At 37.2% G+C, this 25,478-nt stretch overlaps 1 protein-coding gene across 1 annotated transcript in view; it reads right to left on the bottom strand.

Annotated features, from left to right (window-relative positions):
- Positions 1–25,478, bottom strand: part of LOC102801923 (two pore channel protein 1-like) — a 111,154-nt gene that overhangs the window by 78,270 nt on the left and 7,406 nt on the right. The window contains exons 8-12 of the mRNA XM_006813136.3: positions 23,907–24,023; positions 21,711–21,993; positions 17,440–17,496; positions 16,096–16,164; positions 15,760–15,832 (exon numbers count right to left, since the gene is read on the bottom strand). Coding sequence (XP_006813199.2) covers positions 15,760–15,832; positions 16,096–16,164; positions 17,440–17,496; positions 21,711–21,993; positions 23,907–24,023 — 599 coding nt within the window. The remainder of the gene's footprint in view (positions 1–15,759; positions 15,833–16,095; positions 16,165–17,439; positions 17,497–21,710; positions 21,994–23,906; positions 24,024–25,478) is intronic.

Here is a 25,478-nt window from a genome sequence, read left to right as displayed (position 1 = left end):
CACACAAATTTATGTATTTTATTTTCTCCATGAAGCAATCAATGATAGATTTGAAAGATATTGGTTTGGTTCGCTCAATCCAGATAAAATAATGTACATTTAGATTTGAAAGATATTGGTTTGGTTCTCTCAATTCAGATAAAATAATGTACATTTAAATTTGAAAGATATTGGTTTGGTTCTCTCAATCCAGATAAAATAATGTACATTTAGATTTGAAAGATATTGATTTGGTTCTCTCAATCCAGATAAAATAATGTACATTTAGATTTGAAAGATATTGGTTTGGTTCTCTCAATCCAGATAAAATAATGTACATTTAGATTTGAAAGATATTGGTTTGGTTCTCTCAATCCAGATAAAATAATGTACATTTAGATTTGAAAGATATTGGTTTGGTTCTCTCAATTCAGATAAAATAATGTACATTTAGATTTGAAAGATATTGGTTTGGTTCTCTCAATCCAGATAAAATAATGTACATTTAGATTTGAAAGATATTGGTTTGGTTCTCTCAATCCAGATAAAATAATGTACATTTAGATTTGAAAGATATTGGTTTGGTTCTCTCAATCCAGATAAAATAATGTACATTTAGATTTGAAAGATATTGGTTTGGTTCTCTCAATCCAGATAAAATAATGTATATTTAGATTTGAAAGATATTGGTTTGGTTCTCTCAATCCAGATAAAATAATGTATATTTAGATTTGAAAGATATTGGTTTGGTTCTCTCAATCCAGATAAAATAATGTACATTTAGATTTGAAAGATATTGGTTTGGTTCTCTCAATCCAGATAAAATAATGTACATTTAGTATGCATAGTATTCAATATTTAACTGTGAACAACGTCATGAAAATAGTTTTAACAAAATTGTGCAGCAAATTTTTAATGGCTTTCTTCAGTGAGGGAATCACTATCCTGATCACTTGCATGATATTTGATATTTGTAAAATTTATTCTGTAAAGCCTGGAGATTGATTATTTCATGCTAGCACTCGCACATGCTAGATGACAAATGATTCATTCATGACTAGTGCATACAAACTGTGTTATACCTGTACACAAAAATGATGTATACAGTTTCAGCTTCATTTTTCTGCGTTCAAAATAAAATATAGGCTGCACATTTTTTTGTTTTCAAATGTTTTATTGCCTGAAAGTTCATGATATCAAATTAACTCATTCCTAACCAGCAATAGACCTAAAACAAATATAAAAAGTAATAATTTATAAAATATTTAATCACAGTGTTCTAAACTCACACGAATGATACATAAGAATGTAAATCATTGGTAATTTGGTACATGATTAGAAGATCTCTCATAGATATCAGTTTTGTAGGCGCAATAGGAGGTGTGACAGTCAATATAGCATTGAGTAGTCATGGTTAATCATCATTTGAGGTCAGGTGCAAACTAATAAAGTATGCAATCATATGTTCTTTGATCTGTACAATTTTAACACATGACGTGTCCGTTTAAGTTGCCTCTCTCTACGGTCACTGATGTGTGAAAGTATATTGTGATTAAAAATGCCAAGCTACACACAGACCTTACCATTTTGTGCTAATTCAAACATCTTTTAAAAAATGAATCAGCACATTTCTGATATTGTACAAGAAAAAGATAAATACGAGGAAGATGAGATCTTTCTGCTTAAGGGCTTCTCTTTTTAGCACTTTTTTTTTTGATTATTTAATATTCAATTATTTGGTTGAATTTGTGAGTATACTTAATTCAGCACAAATGGGGTAATTTGCCATAGAGGGCACTATGCAGCCTGGATGAAAGGACGGCCATTAAAAGAGTGTTAACATTTGTTTTTCTGATTTTAAATTTTTGTCAAAGATGTATGTCTACTAAATATCTCAAGATTAATTAGTAAAATGACATTATGATGTACATTGGAAATGATGCATATTTAGTGTTTTCTGTTCGCAAACATCAGAGCACCATGTATACATCATACGTTATCGTCAAACTCGTTTACTGTTATCTTACGTTTTTAGCGAATGTGTGTTAAAGTGAAATCTCCTTGCCAATTCAACATTTGTGTTCTATGCTATGCCAAATCTGATGGGACACATGTTTTATGTCCATAATTTATGCTATGGCAACCCTTATTGGACACATGTTTTATGTCCATAATTTATGCTATGGCAACTCTGATTGGACAATGTTTTATGTCCATAATTTATGCTATGCCAACTCTGATTGAACACATGTTTTATGTCCATAATTTATGCTATGTCAACCCTTATTGGACACATGTTTTATGTCCAGAATTTATGCTATGCCAACTCTGATTGGACACATGTTTTATGTCCATAATTTATGCTATGGCAACCCTTATTGGACACATGTTTTATGTCCATAATTTATGCTATGCCAACTCTGATTGGACACATGTTTTATGTCCATAATTTGTGCTATGCCAACTCTGATTGGACACATGTTTTATATCCATAATTTATGCTATGTCAACGCTTATTAGACACATGTTTTATGTCCATAATTTATGCTATGCCAACTCTGATTGGACACATGTTTTATGTCCATAATTTATGCTATGTCAACCCTTATTGGACACATTTTTTATGTCTATAATTTATGCTATGCCAACTCTGATTGGACACATGTTTTATGTCCATAATTTATGCTATGCCAACTCTGATTGGACACATGTTTTATGTTCATAATTTATGCTATGTCAACCCTTATTGGACACATTTTTTATGTCTATAATTTATGCTATGCCAGCCCTGATTGGACACATGTTTTATGTTCATAATTTATGCTATGCCAGCCCTGATTGGACACATGTTTTATGTTCATAATTTATGCTATGCCAACTCTGATTAGACACATGTTTTATGTCCATAATTTATGCTATGTCAACTCTGATTGGACACATGTTTTACGTCCATAATTTGTGCTATGCCAACTCTGATTGGACACATGTTTTATGTCCATAATTTATGCTATGTCAACTCTGATTAAACACATGTTTTATGTCCATAATTTATGCTATGTCAACCCTTATTGGACACATGTTTTATGTCCTTAATTTATGCTCTGCCAACTCTGATTGAACACATGTTTTATGTCCATAATTTATGCTATGCCAACTCTGATTGGACACATGTTTTATGTTCATAATTTATGCTATGCCAACTCTGATTAGACACATGTTTTATGTCCATAATTTATGCTATGCCAACTCTGATTAGACACATGTTTTATGTCCATAATTTGTGCTATGCCAACTCTGATTAGACACATGTTTTATGTCCATAATTTATGCTATGCCAACTCTGATTGGACACATGTTTTATGTCCATAATTTATGCTATGCCAACTCTGATTGGACACATGTTTTATGTCCATAATTTGTGCTATGTCAACTCTGATTAAACACATGTTTTATGTCCATAATTTATGCTATGTCAACCCTTATTGGACACATGTTTTATGTCCTTAATTTATGCTCTGCCAACTCTGATTGGACACATGTTTTATGTCCATAATTTATGATATGCCAGCCCTGATTGGACACATGTTTTATGTTCATAATTTATGCTATGTCAACCCTTATTGGACACATGTTTTATGTCCTTAATTTATGCTCTGCCAACTCTGATTGAACACATGTTTTATGTCCATAATTTATGCTATGCCAACTCTGATTGGACACATGTTTTATGTTCATAATTTATGCTATGCCAACTCTGATTAGACACATGTTTTATGTCCATAATTTATGCTATGCCAACTCTGATTGGACACATGTTTTATGTCCATAATTTATGCTATGTCAACTCTGATTAAACACATGTTTTATGTCCATAATTTATGCTATGTCAACCCTTATTGGACACATGTTTTATGTCCTTAATTTATGCTCTGCCAACTCAGATTGAACACATGTTTTATGTCCTTAATTTATGCTCTGCCAACTCTGATTGGACACATGTTTTATGTTCATAATTTATGCTATGTCAACCCTTATTGGACACATGTTTTATGTCCTTAATTTATGCTCTGCCAACTCTGATTGAACACATGTTTTATGTCCATAATTTATGCTATGCCAACTCTGATTGGACACATGTTTTATGTTCATAATTTATGCTATGTCAACTCTGATTGGACACATGTTTTACGTCCATAATTTGTGCTATGCCAACTCTGATTGGACACATGTTTTATGTCCATAATTTATGCTATGTCAACTCTGATTAAACACATGTTTTATGTCCATAATTTATGCTATGTCAACCCTTATTGGACACATGTTTTATGTCCTTAATTTATGCTCTGCCAACTCAGATTGAACACATGTTTTATGTCCATAATTTATGCTATGCCAACTCTGATTGGACACATGTTTTATGTCCAGAATTTATGCTATGTCAACCCTTATTGGACACATGTTTTATGTCCATAATTTATGCTATGCCAACTCTGATTGAACACATGTTTTATGTCCAGAATTTATGCTATGTCAACCCTTATTGGACACATGTTTTATGTCCAGAATTTATGCTATGCCAACTATGATTAGACACATGTTTTATGTCCATAATTTATGATATGCCAGCCCTGATTGGACACATGTTTTATGTCCATAATTTATGCTATGCCAACTCTGATTGAACACATGTTTTATGTTCATAACATATGCTATGCCAACTCTGATTGGACACATATTTTATATCCATAATTTATGCTATGCCAACTCTGATTGAACACATGTTTTATGTCTAGAATTTATGCTATGTCAACTCTGATTGGACACTTGTTTTACAGGTGTGTCCAATCAGATCTGTGCATTTTATTGTAAATGCACAGTCTCTTGGTAGAATCAGGTGATGAAAATACTGATTACGCAAGCAAACGAGTTTGATAAATTTAATTAATACCTTTTCTTTGATGATATATTGATCATCAATTCTGGTTAGTATATTCCAAGTATCCATGTGTCCAATTTATTCAGTCAGTGATTTTTGAGACTAGCAAACTAAAAGACTCCATTTTGTGCTTTGCGTACTATATGTTTTGCCAAAGTATTCAGTATCACCATACAAATTCTTGAGAAATGATGAAATAATGTTACCAAGGCAACAGTAGTACACTGTATTGATAGTACTCAATTTGCTGCTTCTGGCCTCACATTTATATGCATATGTCAATTCACTTGCCTCCTTTACCAACATTACAAATTACAAATACAAATACTTGTAGTTACAAACAAAATTAGCTTGTTTTCATCAAACTTGCAAATTTTTGGACTTACATCCATAGTCAATGTTTTCCTTTTCACTTTTTTTAATTTAAAAAAAAAAAATTGACTGAAGAGGTATATTTGCTTTATAATTTTGTACAATTTCACAGTGAGTGGGATAAATTCTGCACAATAAGTGTTTACTTTCTACTATGTAAATGATGGATGGAGATGCGTAACTATTGAATGTACACATAGTTGTATTTGCAGTAGTAAATCATCTGTATCATTTCAGTGAATACCATCTGTGTTTCAAAGCTTCTTAGTGTAAAAGAGAAAACTGTTTCCTTTTAATGATTTTCAAATGATATAATGCAAATCGTGTGTATCACAAACACGAATAACAATCGTGATTCATCAGTTTCCTTGGCGATATAATTGGTTTGCTTTAATTATGAAGGAAAGTGAAAGGTAATTTGAAATTAACAGATTTTTCAGTGAAAATATATTGATCCGAAATAAATAACAAATGAGGATGGACAAATATCTCTCTGAAGAGCATAAAATAAATATCAAATTAAAGAATGCATGAAATCTACAAGTGTAATAGTGTATAAAATAGTTTAAAACAAATAGTCAGCTCAACCTCTCCTAATGGAAAAAATGTTAAATATTCTTTAATCTGACTAACCATGTTGTTTTCAGTTGTACTCATTACAAATTTCTGCTCTTTTTTTTTTTTTTATATTTTGTACAGTGTACATTCCATGTTGTTCATATAAAATCTTTCCTTGTGTACAATATATTTACATATTCTCATTTCCAAAGTTGTTTTGGGTTGGCTTCTTTTCCTCTTCTCTATTTCTAATGTACTGAACCATGTTTTTGTGTTTATTTCTTTTAAATTGAGTACAGATAAATAACACTCAAATCTTCTTGAATTGGTAATCATCTTAAATTAATCATTTTTATATTGATAAACTTTAAATTTGTATCAAAACAATTCATTGGACAATGTGTATAATTTTCTTTAATCAAAACTGCCTTATCCCATGATACATTGAAATCATGTTGTTCATAAAATGCCTCTTTGTCTTTTCAGGTTTTTTTTAGACGAAACCAAGTTTCTTCAATATCTACTTATAAAAGGTACTCGCTTAATTCTGATCTGCAAACTGGATTTGGTGCAAATTTGTTTATCCTTAATCCATAATTTAATACGTAATTGTCTCATTTCATGTTGTCAATATTATGAACACTTAATATTGATGATTCATATAGTAGTATGAGTTTTACACAAGCCTTGAAAAGATGTAGGTATGTCTTGCAGTCTGTTTCTTTCGGTAACACTTTTTGAAGTCCAAAAATGGTCCTGGCAGCTTTTTTATTATATTCAAATATTGAAAACAAAATAAAAAGTGATGAAGTATTTAAATATATTATTCAAGTTCAAGTGTTCAAGAGAAGACATCATAATGAATATTTTTAAACAAATATTTGAAATCAGTAATCAGTAATCATATCAATACTGAAATTTTACTTTTATTAGTATTTATTTGTATTGTATTTTATTGATGTGACCAATGAAAAATATTTCTAAGGATGCAATAAATTTATTATTGTTATTATTATTATGTTAACAAATCAGGCAAATAACACATGTGAACTACTCAATTCACTGAATTTAACTAAAAAGCAGCAGTTCCAATCTCAGCCTGAGATTCTTTTTAGCTACTCAGACTTTTTCAATCATACATTTTGATTGATTTATTGATTCATGGTGAATGAATTCAGTGATGAATATTTGCACAACTCAACCAAAGAAACATTTTGCATGATAATATCAAATATAACTAATTTTGGTCTATTTAAAAATACACATTCTTGACACATACCGGTATTACTCACAAGCCTAATTAGTCTAGTTCTTTTCAATTCAAAATGGCTGCCACCAAGAGATGTAACAATGGAAACCACTTGGTAAAACCCTTTCATTTTGCCACTTGATCATTTACCTAATTATTCAAAATTTTTCAATTCAAAATGAATGCCACATGCAATATGTAACCATGGAAATAATGTGAAATTTTCATTTTGTCACCTGGTACTACCTGTTGCATAGCAATTAAATTTATTGTTAGTGGTTTACATGTCTCACAAGTTAGCAAGGTAAGTAAAGACATAATATTTACACATATGTCCAAATTTGTTTTTACCATTTTGTTTGATACCTTATAATGCATGTATGATGGAAGAACCCCTAGCATTTTCTCACAATGAGTGAGTAGTCACTTTTTAGATTAGAGGACCATGGAGTATCAGCAAGTGTAACTGGATATACCCTGGTAGCTAACAGGAGTACACATCTCAATTGGACAGTACATGTAGGTAGGGTTAGGGTAAGGAAATTAGCATTCAATTTATCGTCACTAGAACACTTAAACTATCATGAATACCAAGTTTCAAGATCATGAATGTTGGATTCAAATTTGGACAAAATATGCAAATAAGCATGCAACTCACATCTTGTATTTACACAAACAGTATGAACATTATCAACACACACCAAGTTTCAAAATCCTGAATGTTAAATTTCCATAGAATTGTGTATGAACAAGTGGACATAGCCCTGCGTACAGTGCTGTGTGTATGGGGACATGTTTGGTTGATAGATGTCCCCCACCACAGCCCTGCGTACCTCCATAGACAAAGTCCGGGACTTTGAAAAATATAACTTTTTTAATAAAATAGCATGCCCAGGTACCAAAAACGATGATCGATTAACACATATATCCAGCACTCCCAGTTTGGAGTCCAATTGTGGATGAAATCGATTACTTTGCCCTAAAAATAAACAAATCTTTCGCATGAATTAAATTAAAAAAGGCGGCGTTTGGTGGATGATTCCTCGGCACCTACGTGTTTACTAGTCATTGTTTTTAAACATTTCAGTTTTAGATAATTAATGGTTGCTAGAGATAACTATATCAACATTTCAACCAATTTCGGCTGGGAAACTACTTATTTTTAACTTGCGCACCAACTCCAGTGCGCTCCCAGACTTTGTCTATGGAGGTACGCATGGCTGTGGTGGGGACATCTATTCAACCGAACACGTCCCCATACACACAGCACTGTACGCAGGGCTGTGGTGGGGGGGACATCAATTCAACCGAACACGTCCCCATACACACAGCACTGTACGCAGGGCTGTGGTGATGGGACATCTATTCAACCGAACGCGTCCCCGTACACACAGCACTGTACGCAGGGCTGTGGTGGGGACATCTATCAATCGAACGTGTCCCCGTACACACAGCACTGTACGCATGGCTGTAGTGGGGACATCAATTCAACCGAACGTGTCCCCGTACACACAGCACTGTACGCAGGGCAGTGGTGGGGACATCTATCAACCGAACGCGTCCCCGTACACACAGCACTGTACGCAGGGCTGTGGTGGGGACATCTATTCAACCGAACGCGTCCCCATACACACAGCACTGTACGCAGGGCTGTGGTGGGGACATCTATTCAACCGAACACGTCCACGTACACACAGCACTGTACGCAGGGCTGTGGTGGGGACATCTATTCAACCGAACGCGTCCCCGTACACACAGCACTGTACGCAGGGCTGTGGTGGGGACATCTATTCAACCGAACGCGTCCCCGTACACACAGCACTGTACGCAGGGCTGTGGTGGGGACATCTATTCAACCGAACACATCCCGTACACACAGCACTGTACGCAGGGCTGTGGTGGGGGGGACATCAATTCAACAGAACACTTCCCCGTACACACAGCACTGTACGCAGGGCTGTGGTGGGGGGGACGTCTATCAACCGAACACGTCCCCGTACACACAGCACTGTACGCAGGGCTGTGGTGGGGGGGACATCTATCAACCGAACACGTCCCCGTACACACAGCACTGTACGCAGGGCTGTGGTGGGGGGGACATCTATCAACCGAACGCGTCCCCGTACACACAGCACTGTACGCAGGGCTGTGGTGGGGACATCTATCAACCGAACACGTCCCCGTACACACAGCACTGTACGCAGGGCTGTGGTGGGGGGGACATCAATTCAACCGAACACGTCCCCGTACACACAGCACTGTACGCAGGGCTGTGGTGGGGGGGGACATCTATCAACCGAACACGTCCCCGTACACACAGCACTGTACGCAGGGCTGTGGTGGGGGGGACATCTATCAACCGAACACGTCCCCGTACACACAGCACTGTACGCATGGCTGTAGTGGGGACATCTATTCAACCGAACGTGTCCCCGTACACACAGCACTGTACGCAGGGCTGTGGTGGGGACATCTATCAACCGAACGCGTCCCCGTACACACAGCACTGTACGCAGGGCTGTGGTGGGGACATCTATTCAACCGAACGCATCCCCGTACACACAGCACTGTACGCAGGGCTGTGGTGGGGACATCTATCAACCGAACGCGTCCCCGTACACACAGCACTGTACGCAGGGCTGTGGTGGGGACATCTATTCAACCGAACGCGTCCCCGTACACACAGCACTGTACGCAGGGCTGTGGTGGGGACATCTATTCAACCGAACGCGTCCCCGTACACACAGCACTGTACGCAGGGCTGTGGTGGGGGGGGGGGACATCAATTCAACCGAACACGTCCCCGTACACACAGCACTGTACGCAGGGCTGTGGTGGGGGGGACATCTATCAACCGAACACGTCCCTGTACACACAGCACTGTACGCAGGGCTGTGGTGGGGACATCTATCAACAGAACACGTCCCCGTACACACAGCACTGTACGCAGGGCTGTGGTGGGGACATCTATTCAACCGAACGCGTCCCCGTACACACAGCACTGTACGCAGGGCTGTGGTGGGGGGACATCTATCAACCGAACGCGTCCCCGTACACACAGCACTGTACGCAGGGCTGTGGTGGGGACATCTATTCAACCGAACGCGTCCCCGTACACACAGCACTGTACGCAGGGCTGTGGTGGGGACATCTATTCAACCGAACACGTCCTCGTACACACAGCACTGTACGCAGGGCTGTGGTGGGGGGACATCTATCAACCGAACACGTCCCCGTACACACAGCACTGTACGCAGGGCTGTGGTGGGGACATCTATTCAACCGAACGCGTCCCCGTACACACAGCACTGTACGCAGGGCTGTGGTGGGGACATCTATTCAACCGAACGCGTCCCCGTACACACAGCACTGTACGCAGGGTGTGGTGGGGACATCTATTCAACCGAACACGTCCCCGTACACACAGCACTGTACGCAGGGCTGTGGTGGGGACATCTATTCAACCGAACGCGTCCCCGTACACACAGCACTGTACGCAGGGCTGTGGTGAGGACATCTATTCAACCGAACACGTCCCCGTACACACAGCACTGTACGCATGGCTGTGGTGGGGACATCTATTCAATCGAACGCGTCCCCGTACACACAGCACTGTACGCATGGCTGTGGTGGGGGGACATCTATCAACCGAACACGTCCCCGTACACACAGCACTGTACGCAGGGCTGTGGTGGGGACATCTATTCAACCGAACGCGTCCCCGTACACACAGCACTGTACGCAGGGCTGTGGTGGGGACATCTATTCAACCGAACACGTTCCCGTACACACAGCACTGTACGCAGGGCTATGGTGGGGACATCTATTCAACCGAACACGTCCCCGTACACACAGCACTGTACGCAGGGCTGTGGTGGGGACATCTATCAACCGAACACGTCCCCATACACACAGCACTGTACGCAGGGCTGTGGTGGGGACATCTATCAACCGAACACGTCCCCATACACACAGCACTGTACGCAGGGCTATGGTGGGGACATCTATTCAACCGAACACGTCCCCGTACACACAGCACTGTACGCAGGGCTGTGGTGGGGACATCTATCAACCGAACACGTCCCCATACACACAGCACTGTACGCAGGGCTATGGTGGGGACATCTATTCAACCGAACACGTCCCCGTACACACAGCACTGTACGCAGGGCTATGGTGGGGACATCTATCAACCGAACACGTCCCCGTACACACAGCACTGTACGCAGGGCTGTGGTGGGGACATCTATCAACAGAACACGTCCCCGTACACACAGCACTGTACGCATGGCTGTGGTGGGGCCATCTATTCAACCGAACACGTCCCCGTACACACAGCACTGTACGCATGGCTGTGGTGGGGACATCTATTCAACCGAACACGTCCCCGTACACACAGCACTGTACGCAGGGCTGTGGTGGGGACATCTATTCAACCGAACGCGTCCCCGTACACACAGCACTGTACGCAGGGCTGTGGTGGGGGGACATCTATCAACCGAACGCGTCCCCGTACACACAGCACTGTACGCAGGGCTGTGGTGAGGGACATCTATCAACCGAACACGTCCCCGTACACACAGCACTGTACGCATGGCTGTGGTGGGGACATCTATTCAACCGAACACGTCCCCGTACACACAGCACTGTACGCATGGCTGTGGTGGGGACATCTATTCAACCGAACACGTCCCCGTACACACAGCACTGTACGCAGGGCTGTGGTGAGGACATCTATCAACCGAACGCGTCCCCGTACACACAGCACTGTATGCAGGGCTATGGTGGGGACATCTATCAACCGAACGCGTCCCCGTACACACAGCACTGTACGCAGGGCTGTGGTGGGGACATCTATTCAACCGAACACGTCCCCGTACACACAGCACTGTACGCAGGACTGTGGTGAGGGACATCTATCAACCGAACACGTCTCGTACACACAGCACTGTACGCAGGGCTATGGTGAGGGACATCTATCAACCGAACACGTCTCGTACACACAGCACTGTACGCAGGGCTGTGGTGGGGACATCTATCAACCGAACGTGTCCCCGTACACACAGCACTGTACGCAGGGGGGACATCTATTCAACCGAACACGTCCCCGTACACACAGCACTGTACGCAGGGCTAGGGTGAACATACATATGTAAAAATGAAGGATACATATACATGTACATGTGGATGCAGGTAACCACATTGTGGCAGTATATAATCAGTTTAGTTTTTATTTTTGTCCAAGTCATCTTACTAAGAACTATTAATGTTGGTACTTATGTTGACAAAACTTTTTCAGAGACTTTATAATTTCATCTCATTTTTTTAACTCTACATGTACAATTAGCTAAGGGACGACATCAAAAGATTGATGTCGGATAAAAAACTTATTTGCTTTAGTTTGGAGGTGGGGGTGGGGGTGGGGGGTTTTGACCTCAAAAAGTTTACATCCTACACAATTTTATTTTTTAATGAAGTCAAAAAAATCTTGGAGTATTTGTAGTTCGTTTTTTTTCTATCCAATCATGGGCAAAAATAACAGAAAATGAAAAAAAACACATCCAAGACGAGAAAATGGTTTAGTCCGAGTGTAAATACGTGGGTCAATTTCAGGGCATGGATTTAGACAACCAACTGTTACGCCATACTACTGTCCGATTATCAATTTGTATTTAATTGTGAATGTAGTCTGACGCCATGATCAATATTTATCAATTATGTTTCAGTGGGGGGTAGGAGAGGAGGGAAACCAATTAATTAAGTTAAGTTTTTTAACCTACAATGAACTTTTGATGTTGTCCCTAACTCTATTAAAGACTGTTGAAACCAATGTTCTATATGAACATGACACCTTTGTTTATATAGGCATTCATACAATCAAAGATTGTTATTTAACCCCAGTCTTGTCAATAATTCAACAATAAAATATTTTTTTCAGGATTCAGTGCTAAAAATTTGTCAACTGAAAATTACAGAAAAACAAGTTAACTTCAATTTGAATTACTATTAAAACCTTGCAATTTTTCTGGATTTCTTGTAATCAACGACATCATCAGTTCATACTGATTTAAGCCTATAGGTGGCGCTATAACACATCTTCCACACAATCTAATCAGTGATGTTATTAATTACACCGAAACTCATCAAAAAAGAGAATACCTAATTAACATTGGTTACAATTTGTTTATAACACTTGATATTTTGTAAACTATAATTTTGACAAATATCTGATCAAATAAATTATTAAATACATCATATTATATCAATTAAATACATCTAGATATATACAATAAAAGAGGAGAACAATAGTTACAATGTTTTAATTGGTATGTATACTAGTACTTTATCTCACTATTACGCTTTGTATTTCAAAATAAACAATTGTCAACTTTTTTACGGTAGTAATAAATCAAGCAATATTCTCTTTTTTTATTTTATTACATAATTTTATTTTATTTCTTTTCTATTCTACTCTATATGTTTTAATAGTAAATATATATTATTCTGGAATGATACAGACAGACAGACATCACAATCACAGTAGTTGTAGTCATGATAATAAAATACTACATCCATAATTTACAAACATTGAGTGAATAATTTATATTTCTAGAGCTTGACGTGATCATGTTGAAAAAAAGAATAATTCTTTTGGGACAGAGATAGAGAAGCATGACATAATTGAATAATTGATTTTTAACTTTCTGATTGAGAGCATAATTTTATGTTGTTACTTCAAAGCCGGCAGGTCAACCTCCATGGATTAATCATATATATTTTACAAAAAAATTAAAAAGCAATATTTCCTTTTCATTGAAATTATAATGATTTAATCTCAAAAACATCTGCTGACATCACTGAGTGTCATTTACAAAATCCATGCAAGCAGTGAACATAGAGACCATTGTACGATAGAATCAAATACTACAGTTGACCTGCAAGTGGTGCATGTTGTGATTATCACAGCAAGTTACTACTAGGTTTCACCAGAAAGATCTGATTCAATAATTGAAATTATCAGCAAGTAGGAGTAGATAGTTGCATACAGTACCGGGAAGTGTGAATTGCTGATTATGTTTATTTGTGATTTTTTGTATTGTAAAAAGAAATTTACCAATCATATTACCTAGTACATTGCAGACATTTTTTTTTTTAAAAAGTGTTTCTGGATTCATTATTTTATGATTTACATCTTAGGTGCATGTAACCCAGGTCTTGAACTTACAAGATGTGAAATAACAAGGAAACCTTCAGATTTGGCAGATCCTCCAGCATCCTTCTTTTACACGGTCTAGTTGAATATCTATATCTCCAATAGTGTTCCATAATAGTTATGTATTTTTAATGAAGTCACATGATAACATATAGTTAATAAATATGTTGATTAGATTTAATGTTCACTGGTTGAATGTCTCTATCTGCAATAGTGTTCTAAATATTATATTTATGCATTTTTAATGACACCACATGACCATATATGGTTAGTTAGTATGTTGACTAGATCCAGTGTGCAATGTCTTCAAAAAAGCACTGGTTGAATGGTTCTATCTACAATAGTGTTCTAAATATTATATTTATGCATTTTTAATGACACCACATGACCATATATGGTTATTTAGTATGTTGACCAGATCCTGTGTGCAAAGTCTTCAAAAAAGCACTGGTTGAATGTTTCTATCTGCAGTAGTGTTCCAGATATGACATTTATGAATTTTGCACAGTGTTCCTAACATGACTTTGTACGCACATACAGACGAATGCAGGTAACCAGTATTTATCCCCCGCCTGCACTTTGATAACTTGTAATGACAATATCACTCTCAAAAGGTTAAATATATGGCCAAATTTAAGAATGTTGCTCATCAACAAGTTCTATCCTAGCAGACTGCTGTTAAGGTTGACCAATACTGTTTCCCAAATGTGGGTGGGTTCAAAATGAATGTGCAAAAGTTTTCACATGTTTTATCTATTTAGCAGGTCAGGTTTTAATTTTTCTGCATAGTGTGTCATGTAGTGCGTCAACTCCACAAACCTTGAACAGTAATATCAACTATACGATGTCATGCCTGTAGTGACACTTTCAATGGTTTTCAGGAACCATACGATGTCATGCTTGTAGTGACACTTTCAATGGTTTTCAGGAACCATACGATGTCATGCTTGTAGTGACACTTTCAATGGTTTTCAGGAACCATACGATGTCATGCTTGTAGTGACACTTTCAATGGTTTTCAGGAACCATACGATGTCATGCTTGTAGTGACACTTTCAATGGTTTTCAGGAACCATACGATGTCATGCTTGTAGTGACACTTTCAATGGTTTTCAGGAACCATACGATGTCATGCTTGTAGTGACACTTTCAATGGTTTTCAGGAACCATACGATGTCATGCTTGTAGTGACACTTTCAATGGTTTTCAGGAACCATACGATGTCATGCTTGTAGTGACACTTTCAATGGTTTTCAGGAACTATACGATGTCATGCTTGTAGTGACACTTTCAATGGTTTTCAGGAACCATACGATGTCATGCTTGTAGTGACACTTTCAATGGTTTTCAGGAACCATACGATGTCATGCTTGTAGTGACACTTTCAATTGTTCTTAGTAACCATAAAACCACCTTCTAAGTGTATAAATGTAATTAATTAATTTTACTCACATATTCCAGCCATAATTGAAGTATTCCTTTGGTCCTAGGGCAAGTATTTTCAAGATAGTCTCTACAACGTAGACTGTTGACAAACAAACATGCATCATCATGAGATGAAAGACGGCTAATATTACTCAACAAGCAATAAGTGTATTTAGTAGATAAAGAACCATTACAATGAAAATACCAAATAATGAGCATATTAGAAACAGTTACAATGTTTCAACGTAAATACAGTTCTAGACAAATTCTGATGTTTGACAAAGGTATAAAACAGTTTGTGTGGTTTGTGAATAAATTATAAATGAATTACAATTAGTTGATTGTCAAAAAACTGAAGCTTACTTGAGACAAACATGATGCTGTACCAGGTGAGAGCAAATTCTTCATGAAACTCAAATTTAGCTCGCTGATCTGCCAAAAAATTATGAAAAGTAAGAGATATGCTTCAAGTTAAATCTAGAATAGGTTTATCATTTCACTGAACCATAAATCATTTCATTAGGTTCTATAAACAGGGACTCGCTTGCATATATTAAGAAGCACATAGATGCTCAATGACATGCAAAGTCCCTGTTGGTTCAACCATGCATAAACAAAACTGAAATGAGTAAGCCATTTTGAATTAGAACATGAAATAGAAATGACATGATATGTAGTGTAGTTGTAAAGTTTGATTGTGTTCAATCAACGTAGAAAAGCATTTGCATTTGGTCATTTTGAATCTGAAACATTATGATTCTGTTATACAAACGTTTAATGTAAGTACAAAGATGAGCAATAGCCGCACATGTAAGAACAAGATCTGGGTTCGAAATGCCAGAACCGCTATTCAGCTGTCTTAAATCCGATCATAGAACAAATGGACATGCATATTTATCCCAAAACACAGTCCCAGAGGGACTGTGCCCAAAATATCTTGAATCTGCTAATAATTTAAAGGCCAAGATCTGGGTCCGGAATTTCAGAACTGCTTGATTTTGATTAATTTTTAACATTACATGGACATACATATGTATCCCAAAATATATGATATGTGTGTGAAGTTTGAATGCGATTGGCCAAAGTATGGCGATCCCTGTTTTCAGTCCAAACAGGATCAAACTAATTACAATTATTTTATTGAGGATAATTTTGCAGTTACTTGAGCCATTCCTTTCTACTTGCATTGATTAATTGCTACACAGCAAATAGCTGTTCAACCATTTGATTGTTTTTTTTTTTTTGGTTTCCTATGAAATAAATGTAAACACAGATTTCTTGGACATACGTTGACAAAACATGGTGTCCTTTAATCTGATAGATCAAGAATGCCATTAAACTAATCAGAATACCGGGTGGTGCTGCTGAAAGACCCCCAACATCTTTTGAATATTGTCAATTGCAAAGAACACATTGTGAAAGTAAATGCATTGGGCAAAATGTAGTACAATGCGTGGTGTTGATTTCACTGCATGATTTTTTTACTCAGATGATCACCAATTTTTAATTTTTACCAATGTAAAACAAGCATTGTAAGAGCTTTCATGATTATTACAGATAAATTGTATTTTATTTACCCGTGCAATCAACTGCAAATTATTTCCCTGGTGCTAACTTATAATCTGTTTTTGACGAGGGGATATAAAACATTGTAAGTGATTGTGTTTTGACAAAAATGACAGAAATATTGAAGGAATGAAAACTCACTTGAGAGTGTGACGGTGTCAACTAAAAACCAGATGCCATTGGCAGCAATCACAATATCTGCAGGAAGAAAACATTACATTGCTTTAGATGATAGAAGAAACAATGCAAATCAAGACAAATTTGTAATATTTGGTGTATTGTTGATACAAATATGGACAACTATAATATCTCTATTACTCTCTCCTTTATAAACTAAGGGAAATATAAATTACCAGATATTGTAAAATTACACAAATATTTTTGATTTTTCTGATTCTGTAGACATCAATCCGAAAATTCACATGATAAAATTTATGCAAATTTTTTATTCTATTATTCACAAATCATACTTTGTCTTTTGCATGTAATTTAAATATTAATGCATATGACTACTTGTTGCAAAAAAAAAAAATACCAAGGGTACTATGAAATCAAATTTCACCCTTGTCACAACAGAAATAAATGAATGCCCTTTGCAACTTGTGCACATAAAGTACGAGTCATAAAAACTAGATTTTCATAATTTATCAGCTTTTAAAAATCTGACAGGTACTCCAAAAGTGTCACATGTCCTATTTTCTTTCCGTTTTGGAACAATAGTTTATCACTAATTAATTCAGGCTTTAATGAGAGGAGATCTCACCTCTCATGAACGATAGAAAAAACAAAACACCTTGCCATAACATAAACATATAAATAACTTACTATTCAAGATTGCCCATTATTCAAACAGGATTATGATAACATTAAAAAATGTTCAGCTATGAAATAGTTAAACCCATGTATAGCGACCACCCAAAGTAGTCAAACCTGTTTATAGCGACCACCCAAAGTACAGTAAAGCCTGTGTATAGCAACCACCCAAAGTAAAGCCTGTGTATAGCGACCACCCAAAGTAAAGCCTGTGTATAGCGACCACCCAAAGTACAGTAAAGCCTGTGTATAGCGATCACCCAAAGTACAGTAAAGCCTGTGTATAGCGACCACCCAAAGTACAGTAAAGCCTGTGTATAGCGACCACCCAAAGTACAGTAAAGCCTGTGTATAGCGATCACCCAAAGTACAGTAAAGTCTGTGTATAGCGATCACCCAAAGTACAGTAAAGCCCATGTATAGCGACCACCCAAAGTAAAGCCTGTGTATAGCGACCACCCAAAGTACAGTAAAGCCTGTGTATAGCGACCACCCAAAGTACAGTAAAGCCTGTGTATAGCAACCACCCAAAGTACAGTAAAGCCTGTGTATAGCAATCACCCAAATTACAGTCAAACCTGTTTATAATGGCCATCCAAAGTAATCAAACATGTGTATAGCAACAACTCAGAGAACAGTCAAACCTGTGCATAGCAACCACTGAAAATAAATTCAAACCTGTGTGTAGCGAGCGACCACCCAAATTACAGTCAAACCTGTTTATAACAGCCATCCAAAGTAATCAAACCTGTGTAAAGCAACCACTCAGAGAACAGTCAAACTTGTGCATAGCGACCAACCAAAATAAAGTCAAACCTGTTTATAAATAGGTTCATGAGATCAAGCTGTTGCTAAAGGAACTATTGACAGTGGTCTTTATATAAAGGTGGTCTTTATATAAAGGTGGTCACTACGGGCAGCTGGTCTTTATATTAGGGTGGTCACTATGGGCAGGTGGTCTTTATATAAAGGTGGTCACTATGGGCAGGTTGTCTTTATATAAAGGTGGTCACTATGGGCAGGTGGTCTTTATATAAAGGTGGTCACTATGGGCAGGTGGTCTTTATATAAGGTTGGTCACTATGGGCAGGTTGTCTTTATATAAAGGTGGTCACTATGGGCAGGTGGTCTTTATATAAAGGTGGTCACTATGGGCAGATGGTCTTTATATAAAGGTGGTCACTATGGGCAGGTGGTCTTTATATAAAGGTGGTCACTATGGGCAGGTGGTCTTTATATAAGGGTGGTCACTATGGGCAGGTGGTCTTTATATAAAGGTGGTCACTTTGGGCAGGTGGTCTTTATATAAGGGTGGTCACTATGGGCAGGTGGTCTTTATATAAAGGTGGTCACTATGGGCAGATGGTCTTTATATAAAGGTGGTCACTATGGGCAGGTGGTCTTTATATAAAGGTGGTCACTATGGGCAGGTGGTCTTTATATAAAGGTGGTCACTATGGGCAGGTGGTCTTTATATAAGGGTGGTCACTATGGGCAGGTTGTCTTTATATAAAGGTGGTCACTTTGGGCAGGTGGTCTTTATATAAGGGTGGTCACTATGGGCAGGTGGTCTTTATATAAAGGTGGTCACTATGGGCAGGTGGTCTTTATATAAAGGTGGTCACTATGGGCAGGTGGTCTTTATATAAAGGTGGTCACTATGGGCAGGTTGTCTTTATATAAAGGTGGTCACTTTGGGCAGGTGGTCTTTATATAAGGGTGGTCACTATGGGCAGGTGGTCTTTATATAAAGGTGGTCACTATGGGCAGGTGGTCTTTATATAAAGGTGGTCACTATGGGCAGGTGGTTTTTATATAAAGGTGGTCACTATGTGCAGGTGGTCTTTATATAAAGGTGGTCACTATGGGCAGGTGGTTTTTATATAAACGTGGTCACTATGGGCAGGTGGTCTTTATATAAAGGTGGTCACTATGGGCAGGTGGTCTTTATATAAGGGTGGTCACTATGGGCAGGTGGTCTTTATATAAAGGTGGTCACTATGGGCAGATGGTCTTTATATAAAGGTGGTCACTATGGGCAGGTGGTCTTTATATAAAGGTGGTCACTATGGGCAGGTGGTCTTTATATAAGGGTGGTCACTATGGGCAGGTTGTCTTTATATAAAGGTGGTCACTTTGGGCAGGTGGTCTTTATATAAGGGTGGTCACTATGGGCAGGTGGTCTTTATATAAAGGTGGTCACTATGGGCAGGTGGTCTTTATATAAAGGTGGTCACTATGGGCAGATGGTCTTTATATAAAGGTGGTCACTATGGGCAGGTGGTCTTTATATAAAGGTGGTCACTATGGGCAGGTGGTCTTTATATAAGGGTGGTCACTATGGGCAGGTTGTCTTTATATAAAGGTGGTCACTTTGGGCAGGTGGTCTTTATATAAGGGTGGTCACTATGGGCAGGTGGTCTTTATATAAAGGTGGTCACTATGGGCAGGTGGTCTTTATATAAAGGTGGTCACTATGGGCAGGTGGTTTTTATATAAAGGTGGTCACTATGGGCAGGTGGTCTTTATATAAACGTGGTCACTATGGGCAGGTGGTCTTTATATAAACGTGGTCACTATGGGCAGGTGGTCTTTATATAAAGGTGGTCACTATGGGCAGGTGGTCTTTATATAAGGGTGGTCACTATGGGCAGGTTGTCTTTATATAAAGGTGGTCACTTTGGGCAGGTGGTCTTTATATAAGGGTGGTCACTATGGGCAGGTTGTCTTTATATAAAGGTGGTCACTATTGGCAGGTGGTCTTTATATAAAGGTGGTCACTATGGGCAGGTGGTCTTTATATAAACGTGGTCACTATGGGCAGGTGGTCTTTATATAAGGGTGGTCACTATGGGCAGGTGGTCTTTATATAAAGGTGGTCACTATGGGCAGGTGGTCTTTATATATAGGTGGTCACTATGGGCAGGTGGTTTTTATATAAAGGTGGTCACTATGGGCAGGTGGTCTTTATATAAACATGGTCACTATGGGCAGGTGGTCTTTATATAAACATGGTCAATATGGGCAGGTGGTCTTTATATAAAGGTGGTCACTATGGGCAGGTGGTCGCTATATAAGGGTGGTCACTATGGGCAGGTTGTCTTTATATAAGGGTGGTCACTATGGGCAGGTAGTCTTTATATAAAGGTGGTCACTATGGGCAGGTGGTCTTTATATAAAGGTGGTCACTATGGGCAGGTGGTCTTTATATAAAGGTGGTCACTATGGGCAGGTGGTCTTTATATAAGGGTGGTCACTATGGGCAGGTTGTCTTTATATAAGGGTGGTCACTATGGGCAGGTGGTCTTTATATAAGGGTGGTCACTATGGGCAGGTGGTCTTTATATAAGGGTGGTCACTATGGGCAGGTGGTCTTTATATAAGGGTGGTCACTATGGGCAGGTGGTCTTTATATAAGGGTGGTCACTATGGGCACGTGGTCTTTATATAAGGGTGGTCACTATGGGCAGGTGGTCTTTATATAAGGGTGGTCACTATGGGCAGGTGGTCTTTATATAAAGGTGGTCACTATTGGCAGGTCATGCAATCACATTAAAAGACTAGTCAAAATATCAATGATAATGTTTCTATATACTTACATATAAAATAATTAAATAACGCTGACACAACCAATTTATGTATACCCCTCATAATCATATTTAATACAAACGGCAAAGAATCAAACCAATGGGTATTGCCTTTATAGTGGCTCCATTTCAGCGAGGTAATTTCATAAATATTACAAAATTCCCCTAAAGTTAAGAGTCCAGTTTCATTGACATTCAATGCTTTAAATGATAGATAGACATCTCTCTTTTTATGCCTAGGTTTGAAGTATTTCATTAATCCACTAAAATGAAGAAATGTCACCTTGCCAGGATTCTGTGGAAAAAGTAGAAGAATAATAATTATTTTTAATTTGTTTGATTGCTCTTGATATTTAATTTCTCACAAAGGAAATAAAATTCTAAGTTCTGTTCATAAAATATTCATACTTCCATCATTATCAATCCCAATTCACAAATTTGTTTAAGGTGAAAGCCTTACTCACAAAAACAAATACCCAGAAATTGTTCATTTTGTAATGAATGGCAATATAAGAATATTGACTTTAAAAAAGTTGGGGGTCACAAACCTAATTTTTGAAAAATGATTTTAGTAGGTAGTGGACATTTTGTCAGTATTATTATGCCTTTACAATGGGTTCCTATGGCAGAGATATTATGCCATATCTCAAATTGTAGGCTGGTGACATAGGCTGAAAAAATATCATATATTGTGAACGATGGGATACCTTTTGTTGTCCTTAATGATTTCAAAAATTTGGGTTTTAAAAAGTGTCAAAAAATACATTTTTTCTTAACATTGTGTTTTTATTATGAGTAGGCTTCACATTTTGCTAAACTGTTGATCAAATATTTTGAATCATTTGATCAAAATCAGTGTAAACAATTAAATTCAAAAAAAACTTCTGAAAATGTTTCTTTTATCCTTATTGACTCACTCTTAGAAGCTAAGAAGAGCAATAGATCAGTCTGCTTTAGTAATTCAGGATTTCAGTAAAATTATATTTTGAGTCCATATTTATATAAATACTGGTTACCATTTAAGCTATATCATTGTATAATGATGAATATAAATAAATCTTGCAAAGAGTGTCAAATAAAAATATAATTCAATATCATTCATTATAATAAAAATATTGTTATTCCACAAATCACAAAGCAGGACATTAATACAAACAAATGAAAAATAAAAAAGTAGAATCCACCAGAGGATGCCATTCACTATTGCAGGATACAGGTCTCATGCCAATAATCAACCAATGGCTGCTTGTAGCCCTCAATTTAAATACCTTGCAAGAACCAATGACAATTTTTAAATATTTTTTCTCAGGTGCTCCCTGTTTGAGGGCGTAATCACCTGGGTCAAAGGTGAGACCAACATGTGATCTTTTGTTTACTACTTAGCGTCTGTGTACCTGTGGGTTTATTCTGTGTGTATTTGGATGTTCTAATCTTGGTGTTTTTCCAGTGATTTCTCTAGGTGCAATCCAAATACAGTAGGTGTGTCTTGTTTACCGGAGATTTGTAAGAGTTTGAGCTGGCCAACATGTTAGTTTTTTTCATGTGCCTGATTACTGGCATGTTCATGTCGTCTATGGAAATTCAATTAGTGGTATGAGCCCTACATGGCACAGTGGGCAATTCTATTTTACCTTGAAAACCTCAAGATGTTTATTAAAAAGAAAACCAACAAAACTAATAATTCAACAAAAAAAATTTTCAAAGTTGATAAATTCATTATTCCATTCACATTTGTGGAAATAGTTCAAAGAGTTGAAGGCAATACAGCTTTTACATCACTACACAGTTTCTATTTTTGCAGAACAAACATAAATAATTTAAAGTTTCTGCCCACAAGCTTCCAATTAAAAAGGCAAATACAATGGAATCAAGAGTGGCAATCAATTTTGTATCCTGTGTAACTGCAACAAGATTACTTTTTTTTACTATAATCACTAGGGAAAATTTCTTCATTGCTTTTTTTTTATTTATGCCCTCAACCTACAAAGCTTGAGCAACAGGAGTATGTTTCCTTCTATTTTTTCAAGTATTGATCATTTTATTCTTAATTGTTTTAGTTTGTTTGTTATCCCTATTTGATCACATCCCTATCCCTATCCTGTCCTACAAAAATACAAAGTATTCACCCATGAATTACTGTGGTCATATTCCATTAATGGGTGGTCATGTCAGCCATTAATGTCATCAATACAAATAGTGTATCCTTACCTTAGTACTACAAAGTAGTTTAAACGCACAAGAGGCACCTTTGTATTTATGTAATAATAACTGACGGAACTTTTCTTTTTCAATTCCTGTGAAAGTTTCATAAACAACAGCAAGAAGCTAAAAGAGAAAATTGTTGCAAAAATAAGAAGTAGTTTTTCAAGATTTTCTAAGAGTAAATCAATAAAAACTACTTCATGACAGAATGATAATACAAGTAATATATTTTGTCTGCTTGGCCCCGAATTATGGGAAAAAAAATTGACTAAATTACAGGAAATAATCTACCATATTTGCTCATTACACCGTCCTAGGCCATATATTGAAGGAAGAGTCAAGTTTTTTGGGGGATGCTGGCTAAAAATATTGCCCAGAGAAATCTTTCATCACATTTTTTATGAAGAATAATTGTCATTAGTATTCTAATTTAGGCATTAGGTAAGAGTGAAAGACCTACAGTTAGTTCTAAAAAAAAGGTTCCAAAAAGTGATTTAATTTATGTAATTATTATCTTTCATTATTTTTTTAAGTATGTAAGGGTTTTTTTTGTTGCTGCTTTATTCACTGTTCAACTTTATTAAGATCCAAACAAGGATTTGATTCAATAACAATTACTATTATACATCTGTCACTGTAACGCCATAAGTTACAGCGTGCAGTAATTTTGCGGTATTTTTCGGGTATTTTCATCCTACTATATTAGGAAATGCGAACTCCAAATATGGAATGATTATGTGCGTAAGCATTCTAAAATAATAAAAACAAACATGGCTGCCACCAGGGTTTGACTGAACTCCATACAAAGAAGTTTGCTGATTCTGTTCTAAACTTTTTGGATTTCGGCATTCCCATGAAGGAAGAGATGTACAACAATAAGGTTATTACGAGGATACCTCAAAGTATGCACTCAGACAGTGCGCCATCACATCGACCTCTGCTGCTCGTCAGCCGATACTTTCGCTGTACTGTCTTCATGTATACTTTGAAGTATCCTCGTAATAACCTCATATTATTATTACAAGTTTTTGAGTTATTATCAATGATGAATATTACTCATTTATGATTATAATGAAGTATGAAATATCAATTTGTTGGTTTGTTATGAAATGCAAGTAAAATTCAACTTATTTTCAGTCACGCACAAACAATGTTTTCATACACAAGTTGATTTGAAACCACATCATTTGATAGGTCAAGCCAGTAACCAATCAGAATGCTTAGTGGTGCCAGCTGAAAATATCTAAGAATTTCTGAATATCCATGATGGCGAATGCAACACAAAAGTAATATATCAATTTTGCTGAACTTTTTTTAACATTAATTTGGGTAAAAAAAGTATAAATAAAAAAAAAAATTAGTATTGGGAAATTAGTCATTTTTAAAGAACTGAACTAAAGTATAACAACTGATGATAACAACAGCTCATTGACAAAACGTAATTTTTCCATTTACACAATTTCCATTCACATTTTCATATTGTAATCTTGATAAGGCTTCAGCAACTTTAAAAACATAAATAAAAACTCTAGACATCAAGTAAGATTGAAATCTTCTTCTACATTTCAGAAACTTTTA

The sequence above is a fragment of the Saccoglossus kowalevskii genome, chromosome 16 (genome assembly GCF_978046115.1).
Source record: "Saccoglossus kowalevskii chromosome 16, keSacKowa6.1, whole genome shotgun sequence".
Taxonomy (NCBI): Eukaryota; Metazoa; Hemichordata; class Enteropneusta; family Harrimaniidae; genus Saccoglossus; species Saccoglossus kowalevskii.
The sequence above is the reverse complement of the archived record's forward strand: the minus strand, read 5'-3'. Positions and strand labels throughout refer to the sequence as shown.